Source organism: Mytilus californianus, unplaced genomic scaffold (genome assembly GCF_021869535.1).
Source record: "Mytilus californianus isolate M0D057914Y unplaced genomic scaffold, xbMytCali1.0.p SCAF_3, whole genome shotgun sequence".
Taxonomy (NCBI): Eukaryota; Metazoa; Mollusca; class Bivalvia; order Mytilida; family Mytilidae; genus Mytilus; species Mytilus californianus.
The window spans coordinates 39494197-39514438 of NW_026262679.1; the positions used below are offsets into that span (position 1 = coordinate 39494197).

The following is a 20242-nucleotide window of genomic DNA, read 5'->3' on the forward strand; positions in this document are numbered from 1 at the left end:
GTCAGTTTGAAATTACAAGTTATACCATAATGGTAAACGATTAATGGTTTATATATCACCTAGTCTGTCATTTTAATGAGGCAAGAAAATAACTTTTTTCCATGATAAATTTTATTTATTATTATCTTTATATTCTAATTGAAAGTAATGAAGATGATTGTTCATTTGTATGATCAGACAATTTAACACTTTTCACATAAAGAATGTCACAATAAATCTACAAATAATCAATGTCTAAACCATAAAATATCTGAATGAATGCTATGTTTATTTCAGATTAATGATAGCTGATGGAAATTTTCAGTGTTGACACTAGTCTTTTGGATAAAGACAACCTAGAGGCAGTTAATCTTGGAACTTTAGTGTTTATCGTATCTGTCTCGTCCATGTGTCTGTTCTTTGGGCAAACAAAATATACTAACATGAAGATCACCTCACTCAATTCAATAATATCAGCACAGTGGGATTAATTAAGGAAGAGCCAAAAAAAGTGTGTTTAAACAATTTTGACCAACGATATATCAGTTTGATACATATAGTTCAAACCACCTTATCCTCTTTCATCAGAATTATTAAGTCATTAAAAATTTTTTTAAAAAGAAACAGATACTATAGTAAAATGAAAGTGTTGACCAGGTCTAGTGATATATCCGACTTTCTGATACCCAATACTTTGGCCATATATTTAACAAGGTCTGTTTTGGCTTCTCCGTCCACTGCTGGGGCAGATATTTGAACGCAGGGTCGGATCCAGGATTTAAGGTTAGGGGGGCGCAAACTTAAATTTTCGCGGAGTGGAGCAATGTTAAAATTTCTTTGAGGTAAAATTAACGAAATATTCTTTATTAAACTGATGACAACACATGCCCTGCAAATTTTAGGGTGTCGCACGCCCGCCACGCTCCAGCCTGAATCCCCCCGGAACGCCTACACCGTCGTCTTCATAACCTTCAAAATAGCATGTCATGTTAATGTAAGTTAGTTCTTAACTATCAGTAACGGCGTCCTTTAACTTGGTTTTCTGAAACACAGTAACTAATTTTGCATGATACGGAATTAATTTCTTGGTATAAATAGGTTTTAAAACATGTTTATCCCCGCCTCATTTTTGCGCCTATCCCAAGTCAGAAGCCTTTGGCCTTTGTTAGTCTTGTATGATTTTTAATTTTAGTTTCTTTTATATATTTCGGAGTTTAGTATGACGTCCATTATTACTGAACTAGTACATATTTTTGTTTATGGGCCAGCTGTAGCCTCGGGGTGCGGGATTTTCTCGCTGTATTGAAGACCCATTGGTGGCCTTCGGCTGTTTTCTGCTCTTTGGTCGGGTTGTTGTCTCTTTGACACATTCCCCATTTCCATACTCAATTTTATTTGAATCAGGTAAGTTTAGTGAAATTTGATTAAGAAAAGAAAAATAAATTATGTTTACCTGTGATAAAATTGTCTTTAGCACCAGGTTTGGCTAAAATTTTGATTGATACAGATTTGCCAGGCTTCATAATCACAGGCCCTTCGTCTGTAGGTTGTACATCTGCTTTCTGAAATGAAATGTCAAGCACATATAAAAAAAACATTAGAAATGTACAAACAAATGCCTGAATTCCAACAAAAATCTATTTACAAAAAGTCATGTACTTTAAATAAGAAAAAATAAGTATTTGATATTATGTGCCATTAGAAAAGAGACATGAAACTGATACAAGGGAAATATTACAGTGTAAAATATTTATTGCTTTAGATTGCTTTAGAGCATCTTTTTGTATTCTAACTTATACATACATTATCAATTGTTTCATATTGTTGCTGCTGTACACCTTTATACAAATACATGCAGCATATTTATGTTTTGAATAAGGCGATGGCAATGTAATTATGATACAATGTGATGAAAGAAACTATTTGATACAATCCAATAGTAAATAAAATGTGTTTAAATGAAACGGTTTATTACGTGTAGTTGCTAATTTATACATTTTTATTTGAATATCGTTGTTTTGCGTGTGAAAATTTTATGCTTAGCACATGTTTTATTAGGAAACTCGATAGGAAGTATAACGAGTGTAAGCATGCCTTTGAAAATAATATATCCTTTCTCGGCTTATTCCTACTGTATGAATACGTGATGGTCTATTGAACGTTACTGGTTATACTTGTTCTATCGATTCTACGTGGAGCAATAGAACACCAGATAATTACGTAAAACTTAAACTCGTTCGGCAATGCGATATCATGAGAAGGGATTCTAAAGCACAATAAAGCAATGTCTAGTCACTTATAGATAATGAATTTTCTGACTGTAAAAAAAACCCACCGCAAACGAATATGTAGACGATCTACAAAACGGAAAAAAGACAAATGTTATCTTTATATCATTGAATAACGAAAACATCAAATTCCTCATTCACAATTCACAATTCACAACATTTAATAGTTATATTTCCCAAATACACCAAGAAGCCGCTAGCATTTTGTGTCAATTCGTTCCATGGGAGACCGCATCAGTTGTGTCGTGATAGCGTGCTTGCCTCGAATGCGAAAGGTCGTGTGTTCAAACCCCGGCCTGGTAAAATCAGGAAATTGATAGTTGCTGCTTCTCTGCCAAACACGAAGCATTAAGAAGTAGAGACAAAGACTAGTCTGCTCAAAGTCAAATAATGTGTCTGGGTAGGTTGGCGTGTTTTCTTGTGGACAGTTACCTGTGAATAAGCACGTTTAAAATCCGCTTTAGCTAGTATCGGTACATAGCAGGATTCATATCAATTTATAACATTCGTGTTCTAATATCTTACTTGCCACTGGGCAATAAACACCAATCTATCCATTCATCCATTTATTCAAATAGTTAAAATGATGCACATGAAATAGTTTATTTTCTATTTTTGATTGTTTCCCATGGCGGCGTATTCACAAAATCGATGTATGAAAAAAAGGGTATGTGAGGTAAGCGCATATGAGACAATATTTAACCAAACAACCAATAAAGATAAAAATAGACATATAGCTATATGGCATTCATTGACGAACACGACGCAGATTCCATATGAAAAGCTCTTTTTCTTGAGAATGCTATTAGCCTCGAGGTATCGTGATGGTTTCGATTCATGCTTGTGTCAAACCAAACAACTTCAACCTGGTATTTGTTACGTCTGTGCAAATCAAACGGCATTTAGAAATGAAATGAAATTCGTCCTAAATGATATAGTAGAATTATAAAATAAGTAGATGTGGAATGATTGCCAAAGAGACTGCTATTCACCAGAGATCAAATGACGTAGATGATAGTAACTATAGGTCAACGTACGACCTTCAACAATGAGCTAAACTCGCATATCAAGCTATAAAAAGCCCGACATAACAAAATGTAAAACATTTCAAATGAGAAAACCAACGACCTGATTTATCTACAAAACAACACTTACAAAATAAAATTTGATTTACAGTTACAAACGACAACCACTGAATTACACACTCCTGACACATACAGAATGCGGCGGGGTTAAACATGTAAGCGGGTGCCCAACCCTCCCCTAAACCTTTGGCACTGGTTCAAAAGAACAACATAAGATCAAACTGTACAATACAAAAAACGAAATCCCATATTATGACAAATAGCATAGAAAGATTTCCCATGCATTGGATTCAGTTGAGACGGTCAAGTAATTGATACAAATTCCATGATCTGAACCGAAAATCTTGAACATTTTGAACTTTTGGTCTCGAGCATATCGGGTTAAGGTTATGCTAGAAACGAATGTCGTGGGCCCTGAAATGTTTATGCTTAATCGCAAAGCACAAATAGTCAGCTACCGGCCTGAGTCACTCACAAAACTCCTGATCTTTGGCAGATATATACGAACACGTTCAATTTTATAGCGTTTATTACATTTTTTTACAATTTTACATTTATTATTTAATGTTTATCCCCAAAACGTACAAAATTATAAGAAAAAATGCATTTAAAGGGTGTGTTAAATAAGAATCTAAACCGTGTAATTTGCGGAACCTTATTTTTTGTGAGTTGTATGCAAACAAATCATTTTTGGGTTTAATTCATTGATTGAACAAAGCAGGTGTCTTAAGAAGTGGTAGTAAAATGTCTTTCGACAGTTCAAATAATTTTTTGCAGTGAGGGCTCTTTATATGACATGATACGATATATGCCGCGTACAACATGCCAATGCAGAGTATTCTGAAGGCGATTTTAATGATGAATTAACTAGACTTGTAATGATTTTCTACCTTTTCAAATGCTTTTCCTTTCTTTGACTTGTCTGTTTACATCGGCATGCACAATGTGATACAGTTGTTACTCGAAAGATTGATTTGTGTAAAGATTGCATATACATTTGTACTTTCACTTTCCTTTTTAATCAATATAGGTCACATTAATCTGGTTCAATCTCTGACGGTATGTAAAATTTAAAACAGTACAAGTAGAAAAAACGGTAAAACTTATTACCGAAAAGCAAAACTTCGAAAAGTATAAAACTACTTGCAAATTTAAAGTAATAAAGTAAAACAAAAATACTGAACTCCAAGGCAAATTCGAAAAGGGGAAAATCCATTATGACTTACAAAATCAAACGCTATCTATGAACGGAACAAGTGAAAAACAATTGGCATATTCCTGACTTGGTACAGGCATTTTCCGAAGAATATTTATGAAAATTATGCAAATTTAAAGTAATAACTGTGTTAAGTTTACTTCAATTCTTTTTAATTGAGTTAAATAGTGCAACATGGATATGAAAAATTCTCAATTGTGAAACTAAAAGCATCTCTTTTGTCGTACACTTTTGTTCTAAACTGACCCTCATTGTCAATATTTAGGTGTAAGTCAAGATATGAAGCACAGCACACTTAACTGTATCTGTTGTATCCTATATTTAAAACATTGTTGTGACGTCATTCTTGTGTTGTCCCCGTTCTTTGGTTTAGTGATTGGACTATCATTTACCTGAAAGAAACCATCATGTTACCTTTAACTGTCCAATATTTTAAAGAATAATTTCTTCTTAAAGATATTGGATAGCTGAAGGTAGCATGATTGTTCTTACAAGTAAATGATAATTCAAGGACTGAAAAAAACCATCAATTCACACAATTTTTTTCTTTATTTTGAAAACAATTTACAACGAAAGGGCAAATGACAATTACACAAAAATATTTTTTTATTAAGGTCACCTTCAAATACAATAATTTCGTCACTCATTAAGACAGTCTTGAAAAAAACTTTCAAATTGATTTTTACACTAACAGGGTCAATACTTATTTCACAGCCATTCATGTTTTTAGTTTTCCCCTGTAGCACCAATTTAGTTTACAATGTACGTTGTAAGTTTTGTTTTTGGTGTTTTAAGGTATTTCTTTTTGCATAAGATTTTGACATCTTCGTCCGTCTTTGGCTATAAAAATCGTCCTCTGTGTTGTTCTCATTCTTCCTAACATTTTTTTCAGCTACAATGAAAATGAAAAAAATCAAATAATGCTTCTAACGCTTGATAGATCATGCTGCAATACAAGGACCACAAGTAAAATAATTTTATTATCATAATTAGGAGAAAATCGTTTAATATCTGAAATAGATGTTTACTAAGTCTTTATGTGCAAGCCCCAGATTGTTCCTTGGACAAAATATCTAATAAAGAATTTGATTAACAACCTTAAAACCTCACCCTGTGTTCAAAAGTGCAAATCGAGAATTTGCCTCATGAACTAGGGGGTTACAACAGTTTTTTATAATTTTCAGGTGTCGGCGTTGATTTGCAAGTTCATTGTTAAAAAAAGTCTGATATTTTTGCCTGTAGAGGAATATATTGCAAAATTTCGCTTGACGATGAATATAAGAAACAGAAAAGTGGAACATGTTACCGCAGGTTTAAGAAATCAATCGTGTGTCCGATTCGCACTTTATTCTTAGTGATCTTTTTTTTTCTTTTTTTCTTTTTTTTTACTGAAACCGATGAAGTCTCTTGAATTGAGACAAATGAGGTGCTAGATTTAATCATATGTTTGTTAAATAAGTTTTTAGATAGTTTGTAATTGTGTTATCTAAATTTGAACATAAAAACCTGTCCTGCTTTGCATTGATTGAAAAGGGGGGAGTTATTAATACAGGTATTTTTACTACATGTATATATATAACGTCAAAATACAAATTAAATGTGTTTCTTTCCAATGTATTTATGAACAGGTTCAAACACTTCATTTTAGTTTAGATCTCAAAAGTGAAATTGATTGAATATAATGATTATACATTAAGCACAGAAATAAGGATGTGCACTAACAATGCTTTGTTTTGAAAGAGAAAAAGAAAGCATTATTTGCAAAGAGAAATCGAGAGACAAAAACATATTTAGGTACATGAAAAAACCACATTGGACAGCAATACGCAAATAAATAAAAACAAGAGCGACACGAACATTGCAGAAAAACCGGGAAAAAGGAGACGGGAGGTATTCAAAAGGTCCTGTTTTGGTAAACAATAACTGTCACTTACAAGACAACCGCCGAGTCAAGGTCAATTTCGGTGGACAAGGAAGGAAAGAAGGGACCTCCGTCATACGGAGAAATTATGAATACATTTTTTTTATCTCCGGATATTTCATGGCGATGAATTTAGATATTATAACTATATCAATTCATTTTTACAAATAAAAGATATAATATTTGGATCATAATTCTCTTAACAATCATTAAAATAATATAAGAGGGGAAAATTCCCATGAGCAACAAATGAATTTAAATTGCTTACACGCTTGTTATCTCTTCATTTGTGCCCATTCATTATATTTTATAGTGTTGTATTTGAAATAAAATCGACTGTGGTGCACTCGATATGGTGTAACCTTTTTCTGGAACGTGAGCCGGTCTTCAAGCTTCATGTGTTTTTCATTTTTTTCTCTCATTCAACTAATAAGAAATAAAACCCCTGAAGGAATAGGGAAGTAATAGGAGAGGACTACATTTTAAAATATATACAAAACTTGCTATTATAAGCTGATATAGCTATATCCTCCTAGTTGTCTGTACTGAAATCGGTTATATCTGAATACACATTTGATTTTAATCCAAAGTTTAAAACAACACAATCACTATTCCACCATCTTCTTGTCGGAAAGAATTTTGCATTTAGAATATACTTTCATCGTCTTTGTTCATTTTGAGACACCAGATGCATGTGAAGGTATTCACGGAAAATACATAATGTAGTCCCAGCGCACGCAAAAAGCATGATACAGATGTACTGTGTCTAAATGTAGCTATACATATAGTTTACCTTCAACTGTACTTTATTTTTTCTATCGTTTAAGTTGAGCACCTGTTTAAAGAGGCCAACATGTAGGATAAAATGAATAAAGTTTATTCAAAATAATTAACACACTAGATGAAAAAAGTATTATTAGTAACAAAAGTTTGTATTTGTTTGCTTTTTCACCTTCTTTGACAAGTTTTACAATGTTTTAAGTAAGATATAAGCCTCTAACAGTGCATTCTGTAAGATATTGAACAGGTCTTCGGCCAGCGTTTATTGTTGTATCCGTTCTTTATTTCAGTGATTGGACTATCATTTACCTGTAAAAAAAAAACATGATGTTACCTTTAATTGTCCAATATTTTTAAGAATAACACTCCTCTGTCTTAAAAATATCGGACAGCTGGAGGTAGCATAAGTGATTCTTACAGGTAAATGATAGTTCAAGAACTTAAAAAATCCATCAATTCACACAATTTGTTTCTTCATTTTGAAAAATATTAACAACGAAAGAACAAATGATAATAACACTAAAAACCTTTTTTATTAAGATCACTTCCCAATACAATAATTTCGTCACTCATCAAGACTGTTTCTTAAAAAAAAACACTTTTAAATTGATTTTTACATCCAGCGTCAATACTTGTTTCACAGCCATTTTTCTCAAATTTTGGGTTGTCTCCTTTATGGCCAATTTGGTTGACAATACTCGGTTGATAGATCATGCCGCAAAAAGGAACACATTACCGCCGATTCTCACTTTGTTCAAAGTGATCGGTTTTTTCTAAAAAACCGATGTAGTCTCTTGAAATTAAATAAACGTAGGTGCTAGATTTAATCATATGTTTGTTAAATAAGCTTTTAGACAGGTTTGTAATTGTATTATATAAATTTGAACATAAAACCCAATCCTGCATTGGATTGAGTGAAAAGGAGGAGTTATTAATAAAGGTATTTTTACTATATATATAACGTCAAAATACGAATTACATTTGTTTCTTTCTTATGTATTTATGAACAGTATCAAACACTTAAAATCCCAAAAGTAAAATTGATTGAATACAATAAATATACATTAAGCACAAAAACAAGGATATGTACACTTACAATGCTTTGTTTTGAAAGAAAAGAAAAAAAGACAAGCGTTGTTTGCAAAGAAAAATCGAGCGACAAAATACATTTCGGAAACATGAAATAAAAAACAACAAAAAGGGACAGCAATACGCAATAAACTAAAAACACGAACCTTGCAGGAAAAAAAAACGGAAAGGGGGGTCGGGGGTATTCAGGTGGTCCGGATTGGATAAACAATAACTGTCTTTCTCTTGTAAGACAACCACCGAGTCAAGGTCAATTTCTGTGAACGAGGAAGGAAAGAGGGGCCTTCGTCATACGAGAAAAATTATGAATCAGTATTTTTTTCATGCATAATAGGTGAATACGTCTGATCGGTATTTTGATCTCCGGATATTTCATGCCAATGAATTTAGATATTATAACTATATTAGTTCATTTTTGCAAGTAAAAGAAATAGTATTTGGATCATAATTGCTTTCACGCTTGTAACTCTTCATGTGTGTGCTCATTCATCATATTTAATAGTGTTGGATTTGAAATAAAATCGACTGCGGTGCACTCGATATGGTTGAACCTTTTTCTGCAACGTGAAGCTGCCTTCAAGCTTCATGTGTTTTTTTTTTTTTTTTTTTTTTTTTTTTTTTTTTCTCATTCGCCTTATGAGAAATAAAACCCTAGAAGGAATAAGGATGTAATAGGAGAGAACTACCTGCTGCAACTAAATTCTCCTCGTTGTCCGCACTTCAATCGGATATATTTGAAGGCTTATATCCTTTACTTCAAGTTCGATGGGATAGATGCTTTCAATATAGTCACCAAACTATGAATTATTTAGTGAGAGGTAATCATCTACGTGAAGTTAAAGGATAATGCTTGCTCCTTTTCGTATTTCCTTAGAATCTCCTGTATGAATTCTGCCTCATATGAATAAAGGAACAAGCCGGAAAGAACAGGAGCACAGATGGTTCCCATGAGAATGCCGATTGTTTGTTGACAAACTCGTCCTCCAAACGTTACAAATATGTTGTCAATCGAGACAGCAAGCATCTTGATAATATAAAAATAAGGATATGTGGTATGATTGCCAATGAGACATTATGTCATGTCATGTAATGCTCTAAATCGAGACAGAAAGAGGTTGTTACCACACTTTTGTACTTTTTGTCCAAATATATATCGATTTCAATAATTAATGAGCTCGAGTAACTATATTGTTCTTGAAAAACTATGTAGATTTATAAAAATTATAAATGTGAGGGTCACTCCTACTGGTTAGTTTGTAATTCAATACTTTATATAGAAATAAGAAGATGCGGTATCAGTGCCAATGAGACAACTCTCCATCCAAGTCAAAATTTATAAAAGTAAACCTTTACAGTTCAAAGTACGGTCTTCAACACCGAGCCTTGGCTCACACCGAACAGTAAGCTATAAAGGGCCCCAAAAATTACTAGTGTAAAACCATTCAAACGGGAAAACCAACGGTCTAATCTATATAAAAAACGAGAAACGAGAAACACTTATGAACCACATCAACAAACGACAACTATTGAACATCAGATTCCTGACTTAGGTCAGGTGCAAACAAATGCAGCGGGTTTAAACGTTTAAATTGTACCAAACCTTCACCCTTTTTCTGAAACAATATGTTAACATCACAACATAGAAAGACACACTATAAAATATCAACTGAAATAGCTTAACTCAATCAAAGGACATATTAACACCAGTGAACATACACTGAACAAATAAATTTGACCTATGATACAATGTAAATACAAAATAAATAAACTAAGGGAAGAATAATAAAAGTAACATGTTATACCGGTATGAAATGTTAAACAATTTAAGAAAAACAATATGCTCGAACAAAAATATCAGCCATTTGCAATTAGTTTAAACACAGGTAAATGAAAATAGTTTTGTTGTAAGGTATACGTGTACAGTTCCAATATAGAAAGGAAATATTTTTACAAAATAAATAATTTTGATGTTCATAGTACGAAGTGAAAATTTATAGTAATACTAAACACTTATCAAAGCTGGTATATAGACCAGATATAACCCTGAATAACATTAAATAACAGAAAAGCATAACAATTAGTATCAACAGGTCAAATAAACAAGAAAGTACGATTTGAGAGTACTCGCAGTTACTGACAGCTAGTTAAAAGCCAAAACAATTAATAATAAAAAATCATGCATCAGAGACTAAAATCAACTAAAACACATCCCAGGGATTTAGTATATTAACGTCATAGATAGTCAAAGAAGACATGACTAGTGCAATGCCAAAAATAAATGTATCGACAGACAGTAGGATAGTAGGAGTTTAACCTCTTTATAGATCAAAATGAACGTGGGTGTGTCTTTATACATCCCGTTTGAAAAGAATACAAATTTAGTTATGTTTTCATTTGCTGATGACAAAATCGATATAAGGGCCAATGTAAACTATATTCAAAGATCTAATTACAACATTGGTAAGATAACCTTTACTAATAAGTTTGTTTAAAGGTTCGATGAGTTAACACGGATCACATAGTGATTTCCGCGCTTTAAGTACAATATTACCGTAAAATTTAGGATGTGAAATACCGTTTTTAATCAGTTTTCTACAGATACAGCCAAATTTACTAATCAAATCTTTGTATCTATGAAAGAACTTGGTAAAAGTTTTACGTAATTTATGGTAAAGAAATCCCTGACTTAATAATTTACCAGTGATGCATTGATTACGTTCGTTAAAATGTATGACATCACTACACACAAGGGCATAACGAACGAGTTGGGATATATAAACACCGTATGATGGAGCCAAAGGAATATCGCCGTCTAAAAAAGGAAAATTAACAATAGGGAATGAAAATTCGTCTCTTATGTCGTAAATTTTCGTATGGAGTTTTCCTTTAGAGATTGAAATGTCCAAATCTAGAAAAGGACAACTACTGCTGTTTATGTTAGATTTAGTTAAAGTAAGTTCTATTGGGCAAAATTTCGGTAGTATATTTAGAGAACTCTGGATTATTTAACGAAAAAATATCATCTAGAGAACGGACGGTATTGTTGAATGTATCAACCAAATGTAACAATGACGTGTCTTTACTGAGTTTGGTCATAAACTGAGATTCATAGCAATACAGGAATAAATTTGCTATTAAAGGGGTGCAGTTAGTGCCCATAGGAATACCTACTACTTGTCGATACACTTTATCGCCGAAACGTACATATATGTTGTCCAGGAGAAAATTTAAAGCTTCAATCATATCTTCACATTTCCAGTAAGTGTATCTAGCATACTTTCCCTTTTCGTTACAGAAAAAGGCTTTAAACGAGTTACAGCAAATAAATTTGTAATGAGATTTTTCAAAAGACCATTTATTAAATATGAAAACTTTTTCTTGATAAGATTGTGTGGAAGTGTAGTATAGAGTAGAAAAATCATAACTGTCAACAGAATTAAAAGGACCATCAAAAGCATGTATTTTATTTAAAACCTATAAAGAATTTTTAACACTTCAAAAATAATTAATACCATTATTTTCATAAGCTTTATTACAAAAGTTAATAACAGGTTGTTTGGAAGTAGTAAGGGAGGTAGTTAGAAGCACTGATAGATTGGTAGTAGAACGCTTACTAGATGCGGAGATGAAACGGAATTTAAATGGTTTTTTGTGCAATTAAGGTAACCAGTACATAATAGGGACTTTCAAATGTTCGGAAGAGGCTTTAAGCTGGGTAGTGGCAGTGATATGCTTGTTTACAATTTGACTCTCTGTGGAGCGTACGGACTTGAATGTAGATGAATTTGTAATTTCGTTTTGGAGAACTTCCGTGTAGTATATGCGTCACACCACCACTACATTATTTTCTGCTTTGTCTGCCGGTACGAACACAAACCGCTTTGCGAGTACTTGGAGTTTATTTTTTATTCTTGAAATGGGAATATCATGGACCCTATTACTAATTTCAGAATCGTTTTCAAAATGAGATATACGAATATTAACAGTATTCATAATTTTATTCAAATAACTGTCTAGAGATTTTTTATCAGATTTTTCACGTTTACACCAATTTTTACAGTAGACAGACAGAGCGTCTTTAATGACCTGACGACACTGTTTCCAATCTATTTTAGATGGAGGACGATATTTCGGTCCTTTCTTAAGAAAAGTTATGACCTCACGGTCTTCGACGATTTGAGGTCTCCTGTTATGTTTGTATTGTTAACGTGTACTTTAATATTTAATGTAATTGTTTATATATATATATATTTATATTCAAATCAGCACAATAATGTTAGATCTGCAAATTTGCGAAAGCAAATTTTTGTTCTTCCCTCGCCCGGATCCGAACCCATCCTATTGGGATATCGAGACAACACCGCCTGCACTGTGTCCAGATCTCTAGACCACTCGGCCACCTAGACTGAACTAAAAACTCAGCTTTCGGTGGCTTAGTGTTACCTTTTCCCGTCAGTGGAATCTAGAGTTGTAACACAATACATGATATATTAGGCATGAAGATGGAATTGATTGCAGATTAGCTAAATTATCTATCGTAAAGGATAGTAAGTACGTCTAAACAAGTGACAACTCTACGATATATATATTCTCTGTAACTATGTAATTTGTAGTTAATGAGAAACAAAGTTCATACAGACACATATCCACCAAAGTTCAAATGAAGTGGATGTAAGCAATTATGTCCTTTTATACAAGGTTTTGTTTGATTCAGAGTATTTTTACAAACTAGTCGATTTATCCCTCACAAAAACAAGATATTTTTATCTAAGTATTCTTTCCATTAATTATTCTCTCCGTTTTTTGGATATTTCTTCATTTTTACAATTGTGAGTCTATCAATTAAAATCCGAGAAGAAAATATTTGGAAATCGTCTGTTCAATGTCGAGAACTTCGTCGTTACAACAAAATTCACAATATATTATCAGTTCACACACTTTTACATCTTGCCGTTGTCTACCTGCGAAATCGTCTGTTCAATGTCGAGAACTTCGTCGTTACTACAAACTTCACAACATATTATCAGTTCACACACTTTTACATCTTGCCGTTGTCTACCTGCATTTGAATGATAAATTATTATTCATGGTAAAACTAGGCTCAATAGCAATAAAGGATGACCAATGCTCTTTATGTGGTTGTCTTTCCACTGATGTTGTTCAACATTTAATTATGTACTGTGAACACATTTTGGATGAAAGAAATATCATGTTTTACGGAATTGTACCAGTTCAAGAATCTGTACGCTTTTTTCAGCAAGATGATGGCGATATAGTCGTAGCCTTACTTGGTGGTATTACAGATTTTATGCAACTATGAACTCTGACAACTGAAAAAAACATGGTGTGCTGCTTGGCAGATCATATATTTCATCTATACGGAAAATGTAGAGGCGAATTATCTTAGCATAGATTTAATGTTGGACACTGAAATATTTATCATTAGACAAATGTAGCATATACATATACATGTATATATAAAATGTATGGGTCTTTTTTCTTTTTCTTTCTGCTTAAATTGTAGTTTGTAACTTATGTGCTGTTCTTTTTTTGTAATTATTTCTATATCTTTCAATTACGTTTTTATGTATCTGGTTATTGTATTGGATCTAAGTTTTTAATATCTCGGGCTAGCATCAGTCGAATCGGGAACATCAAATTCAGTAGTAGCATGGGTCTATCCAACAACTGTAGATACAGCCATCGTAATAGTTCCGTATGTAAGAAATGAATAAAAAAAAATTAAACTTCAAGGTCGTATTTATTTACAGCTTTTGCTTTCATTTTTTTTTTCTTTGAATCCTTTGACTTTAATGTTGTATGTCAAATCTTTACCTACTTTTCTTCTAGACCTAAATGCTGCCTTTTATCCGAGGACTAGGAAGCGGTGTTGTCCATTTACAAATTTAACATCACACATTTTTGAAAACAAAAGATGTATTTGATGTTTGTGTACTAGAAACGTGCGATTACGACATCTTTGATACGAGTCATTAATATGCATGAAATTTTTGTCACTGGACACATACGTTATCAGTATTCTTTTCAAGAGGAATGTTTACATGTATCTATAGCAATCAGTGACATTTTAACGTCATGGACATATGGTCGGATTTACATGAATGAAATAAGTCAATTGACGAAGGTTGACCTTTCCCCTGAAACATCATTGCGGTTTATAAATCAGATATTTTCAAATGAAAACACATTGAACCACGACACAACATCCTTTGAATTTTGTAATTAATTGAGAGTGATGAAATGATTCCCATGGATACCGGGGCACGTGTCTCATCTTCTTTGTGTGTTTTAATTCATTAGCTGTATCAGCAGAGCAAAATAAGCACGATACCGTTATTTCTTATTATATTTTTGAAAGTCATAATCTAATGGCACAAGTTGGACAAAAACATGTATCTGACAGCCACTAAACTCCCTCCAACGATAGATAGACATTCATATCATAACTTTTACAAAATGTAGAATCTGCCCCTTTTAATAGGGGACGGACGATAATGAAGATAGTCGCGGGGACCCGAGTTTCTAATTTTTATCCGCAATCATAGATTATAAAATTATAAAATGTCGCTATTTCAGATATTTGATAACATGTAGCAAACTTTGATATTTAGTTACAATTAATTCTGATTAACATACTGAATTTTCATTTATATGATAACTTCTACATTAGTTTATTTTATGGGGATAACTTCATTTGAATAAAACAGAAATCTTTTATCTACAGTTGAGGACGATGTCAGATCTGTTATTTATGTTTATTTTATAAAAGTATTCAATTATACCAGCTGAAGTCCATTATAGTAATTATAGTAATGGATTTCTGATGATACATACATTTTACAATCTATACCATACATTTGTTCACCTCCGTTTGTGTTTATAAATAACATGAAAAAAAAAAGTATGAGAACATTTCGCCGTATACGTGGTGAAAAATAATTTCATCATTTACATAAATATAACTAGCAAAAATTCAGAAATGAAATGAAGCGTTCTGAAATTTCCTTTAAACGGCGACATAAATTTATCAAAACAAACTTATTGTTGAAACACTGTATTACAGTTTCAGCGTTTTTATAAATTCATGATTTTAAAAAAACAAAAAAAGTTTGCCTTCAAGAAGAGCCTAAGTAACTTAGAAAATTTGGTTCAATAATAACGGTTTTAATGAACAGTTAATGTGTCTACCGTCCGACTTAGACTTAGACTTAGGTAACAATACACAGTTAGGAAAAAAACTTAAAATTGACACTCAAAATTTTTACCACTACAGCCGATATGTTCGTCCAGTTTTCTGAATCAATTAACATTTATACCTAATATTCTCATTGGAATTCATAGAGAGAACATATGACATATGACTCCTAAATGTGTGATTTGAAAATGATTTGACTATTATGGCATCTGATTTACTGTTGGTTTACTGGGTACTTTATAATGTGGAGGTATAACACACCAAAATAGTAAATTAGTTTGTTTTCGCTTTTATATGCTCTTCTTCTGTATATGAACGATATTCGAACGTTTGCAAAGTAAACAGGTGACAACATTTTGTTTTTTCCTACTTTTGCAACAAATCATAAAATCTAAACGCTTTCTAAAGTGTATTTAACTGTTGGCAAGTGATGATTATCATGTCTGAATACAGGAAAAATATGTGCAGATAATATGTCAACTGAGATAATACGGGCTCCACTAAGAAATAAAAACGGAAATTGATACAGATGATACTATCGTGTTATTAACTGACTGTTTCTGTATTGGCCATTAAGATTAAAGATTAAAGAGGTTAGCTGTATTGGTCCAAAGATTCGATGAGTCGAGAGCCAAGACGGCTGATCCAGAATCTATAACAAGGCCAATACAGAAACAGCCAGCTCATAAAACTTTCATTATGATTATAATTTTTCTATTAAACTGAGAAACTTACCGAGAAAGAGATACCGGAATTTTTATTTCAACTTGTCTTTTCGCAGTAACGATGCCTTTTGGTCAATATTAATGAAATTTCTGATTTCTCGTCCAAGTACTTAATAGTTGCTAATTTAAATCATCTTATCTAGCAAATAAAAAGTAGCTGGGAAGAATTAATCAGACATTTTAGCCATTCTTACTCCTTCTGTGATCTGATGATTGATCAACGGAAATGAAACAGTGATGATAATCAAAAGTTGTACTGGGAAAGGCTGTGGATTATACCGGAGGTGAATTTCCTGTATTGATAAGCCCACTGATTTCTCAATATTGGACCGGGCGTATTAATATCAACAAGACGGATTCATCAGTACATGCTGTTTATCCGTATTGCGCCTGATTTTATCATTTAATAAGTAGGGATATGACATAGATTACACTATGTATGCTACAAATCTACTCTTTTATATCAGGTTTGGTTTTACTTGAAAAATATTTTTTTTTTATATTATATTTTGTGTAAACGACATTTAAATCCTGAGCTCACATTACAATGTAATTTTAAGGAAGTTTATCAAGTATTTATAGAAATACTGTAATATGGGAAAACCACACCGAAAATTGTTGTTTAAAGGAAAGATTACTTTATACTTATTATAATGTTTAAACCGATTTGACATAGCATAGTAAACAAAGATATATTTTAAATGTATTTAAACCATTTCCATGTAGTTCTTATGTAATGAGTTTCAAGGTATGAAAACATAAAGATAATCAATTATCTTATTTGAATTCTACAGGAATTAAGGTTGTTTACATAAAGGTGTGGAAACTATGGGATAACATTAAGCAATTCAATTACTTCCAAGGTAGGTGGTTTCATATTTTAATTTATGGATAATGATGCGATGCTAATGTGTACCCTGTCAAGACATTTAATACATTCTTCCTACGTATAAAGGAAGATGTAAGTGTGGGATTATTTTGGTAATAAATTCAAATTCGACAAGCAAGGAAAAAATACCCAAAACTATTCAAATATACGGTTAAAATAGGACAATGCCTAAAAATACACATAAAAAATTTGAAAATAAAACAAACGAAATCAAAACAAATTAAATAACAAAAATAAAGGAAACGTTGTAACAGTTGTAGTAAAGACAATAGTTGGGTTTCAATATAACAAGCAAAATCGATTTTAGGAACCTATAAGAAGGTAATTGTTTCAGAATTACGCAACTTATATTGTCTAAAATAAATCGAGATTTATTTATAGGCAGCTATCGAACATTATAGGCTTGTAATGACTTTCCTTTGTTTTGGGGTTTATAAATAGCTTTAGGTTGCACTTCGGTTCATCTAGGCAATGCTATTTCCCATAGGAACTTCTTTTACGACTAAAAGAAATTCTTGCAAAGTTCAAAACATAGGCTTGTGTGGCATAATATACACATTTATATGCCATGAACTTCAAAGAGTTTAGACTTATACTAAAATTATGTACTACCCTCCCTTTACCTTGAGTCATCCTGAGAATTCAATGTGTGCGCTATCCAACATTATTTACATTGGTAAAATTCCAAAAGAAAATAAAACAATTTACATGGAGATCATATCTGGGAACCAGTAGGAAAACAAAAAAAATATATATAAATATTAAATATCTCCCCAAAAAAGGCTTGGTTTGTGCATCAGCTTTTTTTTCACAAAGTGCAACTTATAGTCTTTTTATGTCCTGTATTCTGAAATACACCATATCTGTACTTTTCCATTAGATGATTTTCATTAGATGAAAACGTTAGTGTTATAGTTACATTTTGTATGAGTAAGATATTACCACAAGTTTGACGGTTCTTATTTGTCCCGTTCTGGTCTCTATTTCTTCTTCCCAACATTCGTGTCAACTCTACACTTTAGACATATCTGTTTATGATGTAAACAAAAAAAAACAAGATTGCAGCGTTAGAAAGAGGCCTATGTGCTTGCACATTAATCTACTTTTTTTTTAATTCTAAGAAGGGAATCGTGAAAAAAACTAGAAAAAATTTCTTTGTTGTTAATATGATTCGGTCATTTGTTTTCCATATCTTGCAGAGTAGCATCATTTATGGGGCCATTCATGAAAATACTGTCAATCAGAAGTATTGACTTTATCAATTTAGCTATTATTTACTTACCTACTTCTAGCTGTTTGCCAGTTTGTTTGTTTTTTTTCAGGGCGAAACTGTCTTACATCCTAATGGTAGTGATCAAAAAGTACTAAAATGGGAACGGACAACGTTTCGGTAATAAACTTAATCCATTACAATAAAATAACAATGCTCCAACGTCACCCGTTGCATATATTTAATCTGCCAAAAGGCAATAACTAAAAAAAAAGCATTTCCTTTAAAACCTTTTATAAATATCTTACAAGAAATGTAACATGTCTTCTGTTGTATCGGTTGAACTATTTCAGAGCATTGCATCTTTTTATTGTCCTAGTGCCTATGAAACCCAATTGTCTTTCATTTAAATGAAATATTGCTACACCTTTTTTTTGGCGTCTTTGATAGATTGATTTGTGTGTTTGTATGCATTTTTTCGTCAGTTGTGTTGTACGTCTGTGATGGATGTTTACACATTTTTTTACTGCTGTTTCCTTATTATTGTCACATTAATCTATTATGTCTGTTTGGATTGGTTACCGAATTTTGTAAACATAACGGAACTATAAACAACTGTCATAAAAGTTGTAGCTACCTATACAACCAGGTTTGGTTTAACCCAACTTTTTCTTCGGAAAACACCTGTACCAAGTCAGGAAAATGGCAGTGGTTTTTGCCACTTGTTCCGTTCATTGATAGCGTTTGGTTTTATCAGTTTTTATGGACTTTCCCATTTTTAATTTGCCTTGGAGTATTTTTGTTATTCTTTTTTGCAAGTGTTTTTTTTTTTTGTATAGAGTCTGTGCAAGTCTATAAACTTAATCAAATTATCTATTATTATACGTCAGGTAAAAAGCACATCCAAAACTGATTGGTGTTTCTGATATAGGTTTTTCAGTAGCTGTATTCAACTAACAGATGTGGTACCTAATTATCTAGCGGCAGCTTACTTTCATAGCAAGCCAATTTGACTTTGCTTTCAAATTATGTATTGTCATCCTTTAACCAGCTGAAATGTGGGGTTTCTTTTTTAGTTCTACGTATAAAAAGGCACAGGAGAGGTTTAAGTACGTTAAGCTGGCTTTACGTTAAACTTCTTAATCGATTTATGAAATTTGAACATCGGTTAACATCTGTTGACTTCATTTACCCCACCGGATTTTGTGGCTGCACAAAATCGGACTATCTGGACCATGTGTTATTCGTTATTGTGTGTCTTTAGTTGTATGTCTTTTTAATCATGATTAAATTTCTTGGTTGGTGTAGTTTAAATGTCCTATATTTTTGGTAGTTTCTGATATTCTTTTAATGTTTTAGATCATAACATCGCTAATTGTGCCTGAATAACGCTGCGACTGTTTACTACATGATCCAAAATGCGAATTAAGCGAAAAAAAATCGTTCGAATCTAAAGTTAAAGCAACTTATTCATCATATATACATGTCAAAGCAACTTCATTGCTAATATCAGTGTTTAATTTCAGATGGACTCAATTTTGGATGCAGTCCAAGAAATGAAAAGGCAACAGAAAACTGTATGGCAACGTCTAAATTCACTTACGTAGGTAACATAATATATCGTACGGAAATGAGTCACTTTAGTTATCAACCGTGTTTATGTTTTAAAAGTAAACATGCTGCGATATAATATATTTATAAATTTAAAATCATTACAAAATTTGTACATCTCATTATAAACACAACAAGTGCCACTGCTGCAGCGGGAATGGCTAATCTTTCAGAGCACATGTCTTCATCAAAGTATTTGGTGATATTGTGATCTTCAGATTTTAGTTGTCTTT

General features: G+C 32.3%; 4 protein-coding genes across 5 annotated transcripts in view; 2 read left to right on the forward strand and 2 right to left on the reverse strand.

The window, feature by feature from the left end:
• Positions 1-1948, forward strand: part of LOC127734539 (uncharacterized) — a 40418-nt gene extending 38470 nt beyond the window's left edge. The window contains exon 22 of the mRNA XM_052244465.1: positions 277-1948. Coding sequence (XP_052100425.1) covers positions 277-281 — 5 coding nt within the window. The 3' untranslated portion in view covers positions 282-1948. The remainder of the gene's footprint in view (positions 1-276) is intronic.
• Positions 288-20242, reverse strand: part of LOC127734551 (UPF0235 protein C15orf40 homolog) — a 53587-nt gene continuing 33632 nt past the window's right edge. The window contains exon 5 of the transcript XR_007997653.1: positions 288-433. The gene's annotated coding sequence lies outside the window, so the exon portion shown is untranslated. The remainder of the gene's footprint in view (positions 434-20242) is intronic.
• LOC127734553 (UPF0235 protein C15orf40 homolog) lies at positions 610-1577 on the reverse strand. Its single transcript, XM_052244487.1, has 3 exons — positions 1433-1577; positions 928-948; positions 610-740 (listed from the first exon to the last, which is right to left on the reverse strand). The coding sequence occupies exons 1-3, from the start codon at positions 1575-1577 to the stop codon at positions 610-612; spliced, it is 297 nt and encodes a 98-aa protein (XP_052100447.1).
• The window catches only part of LOC127734540 (uncharacterized), a 30333-nt gene continuing 27076 nt past the window's right edge, over positions 16986-20242 (forward strand). The window contains exons 1-3 of one of the 2 annotated variants that reach the window (XM_052244466.1): positions 16986-17162; positions 18511-18578; positions 19925-20001. In XM_052244466.1, the coding sequence (XP_052100426.1) occupies positions 18558-18578; positions 19925-20001 (98 nt within the window). In that variant the 5' untranslated portion in view covers positions 16986-17162; positions 18511-18557. The remainder of the gene's footprint in view (positions 17163-18510; positions 18579-19924; positions 20002-20242) is intronic. The other variant, XM_052244467.1, reaches the window with a different exon arrangement.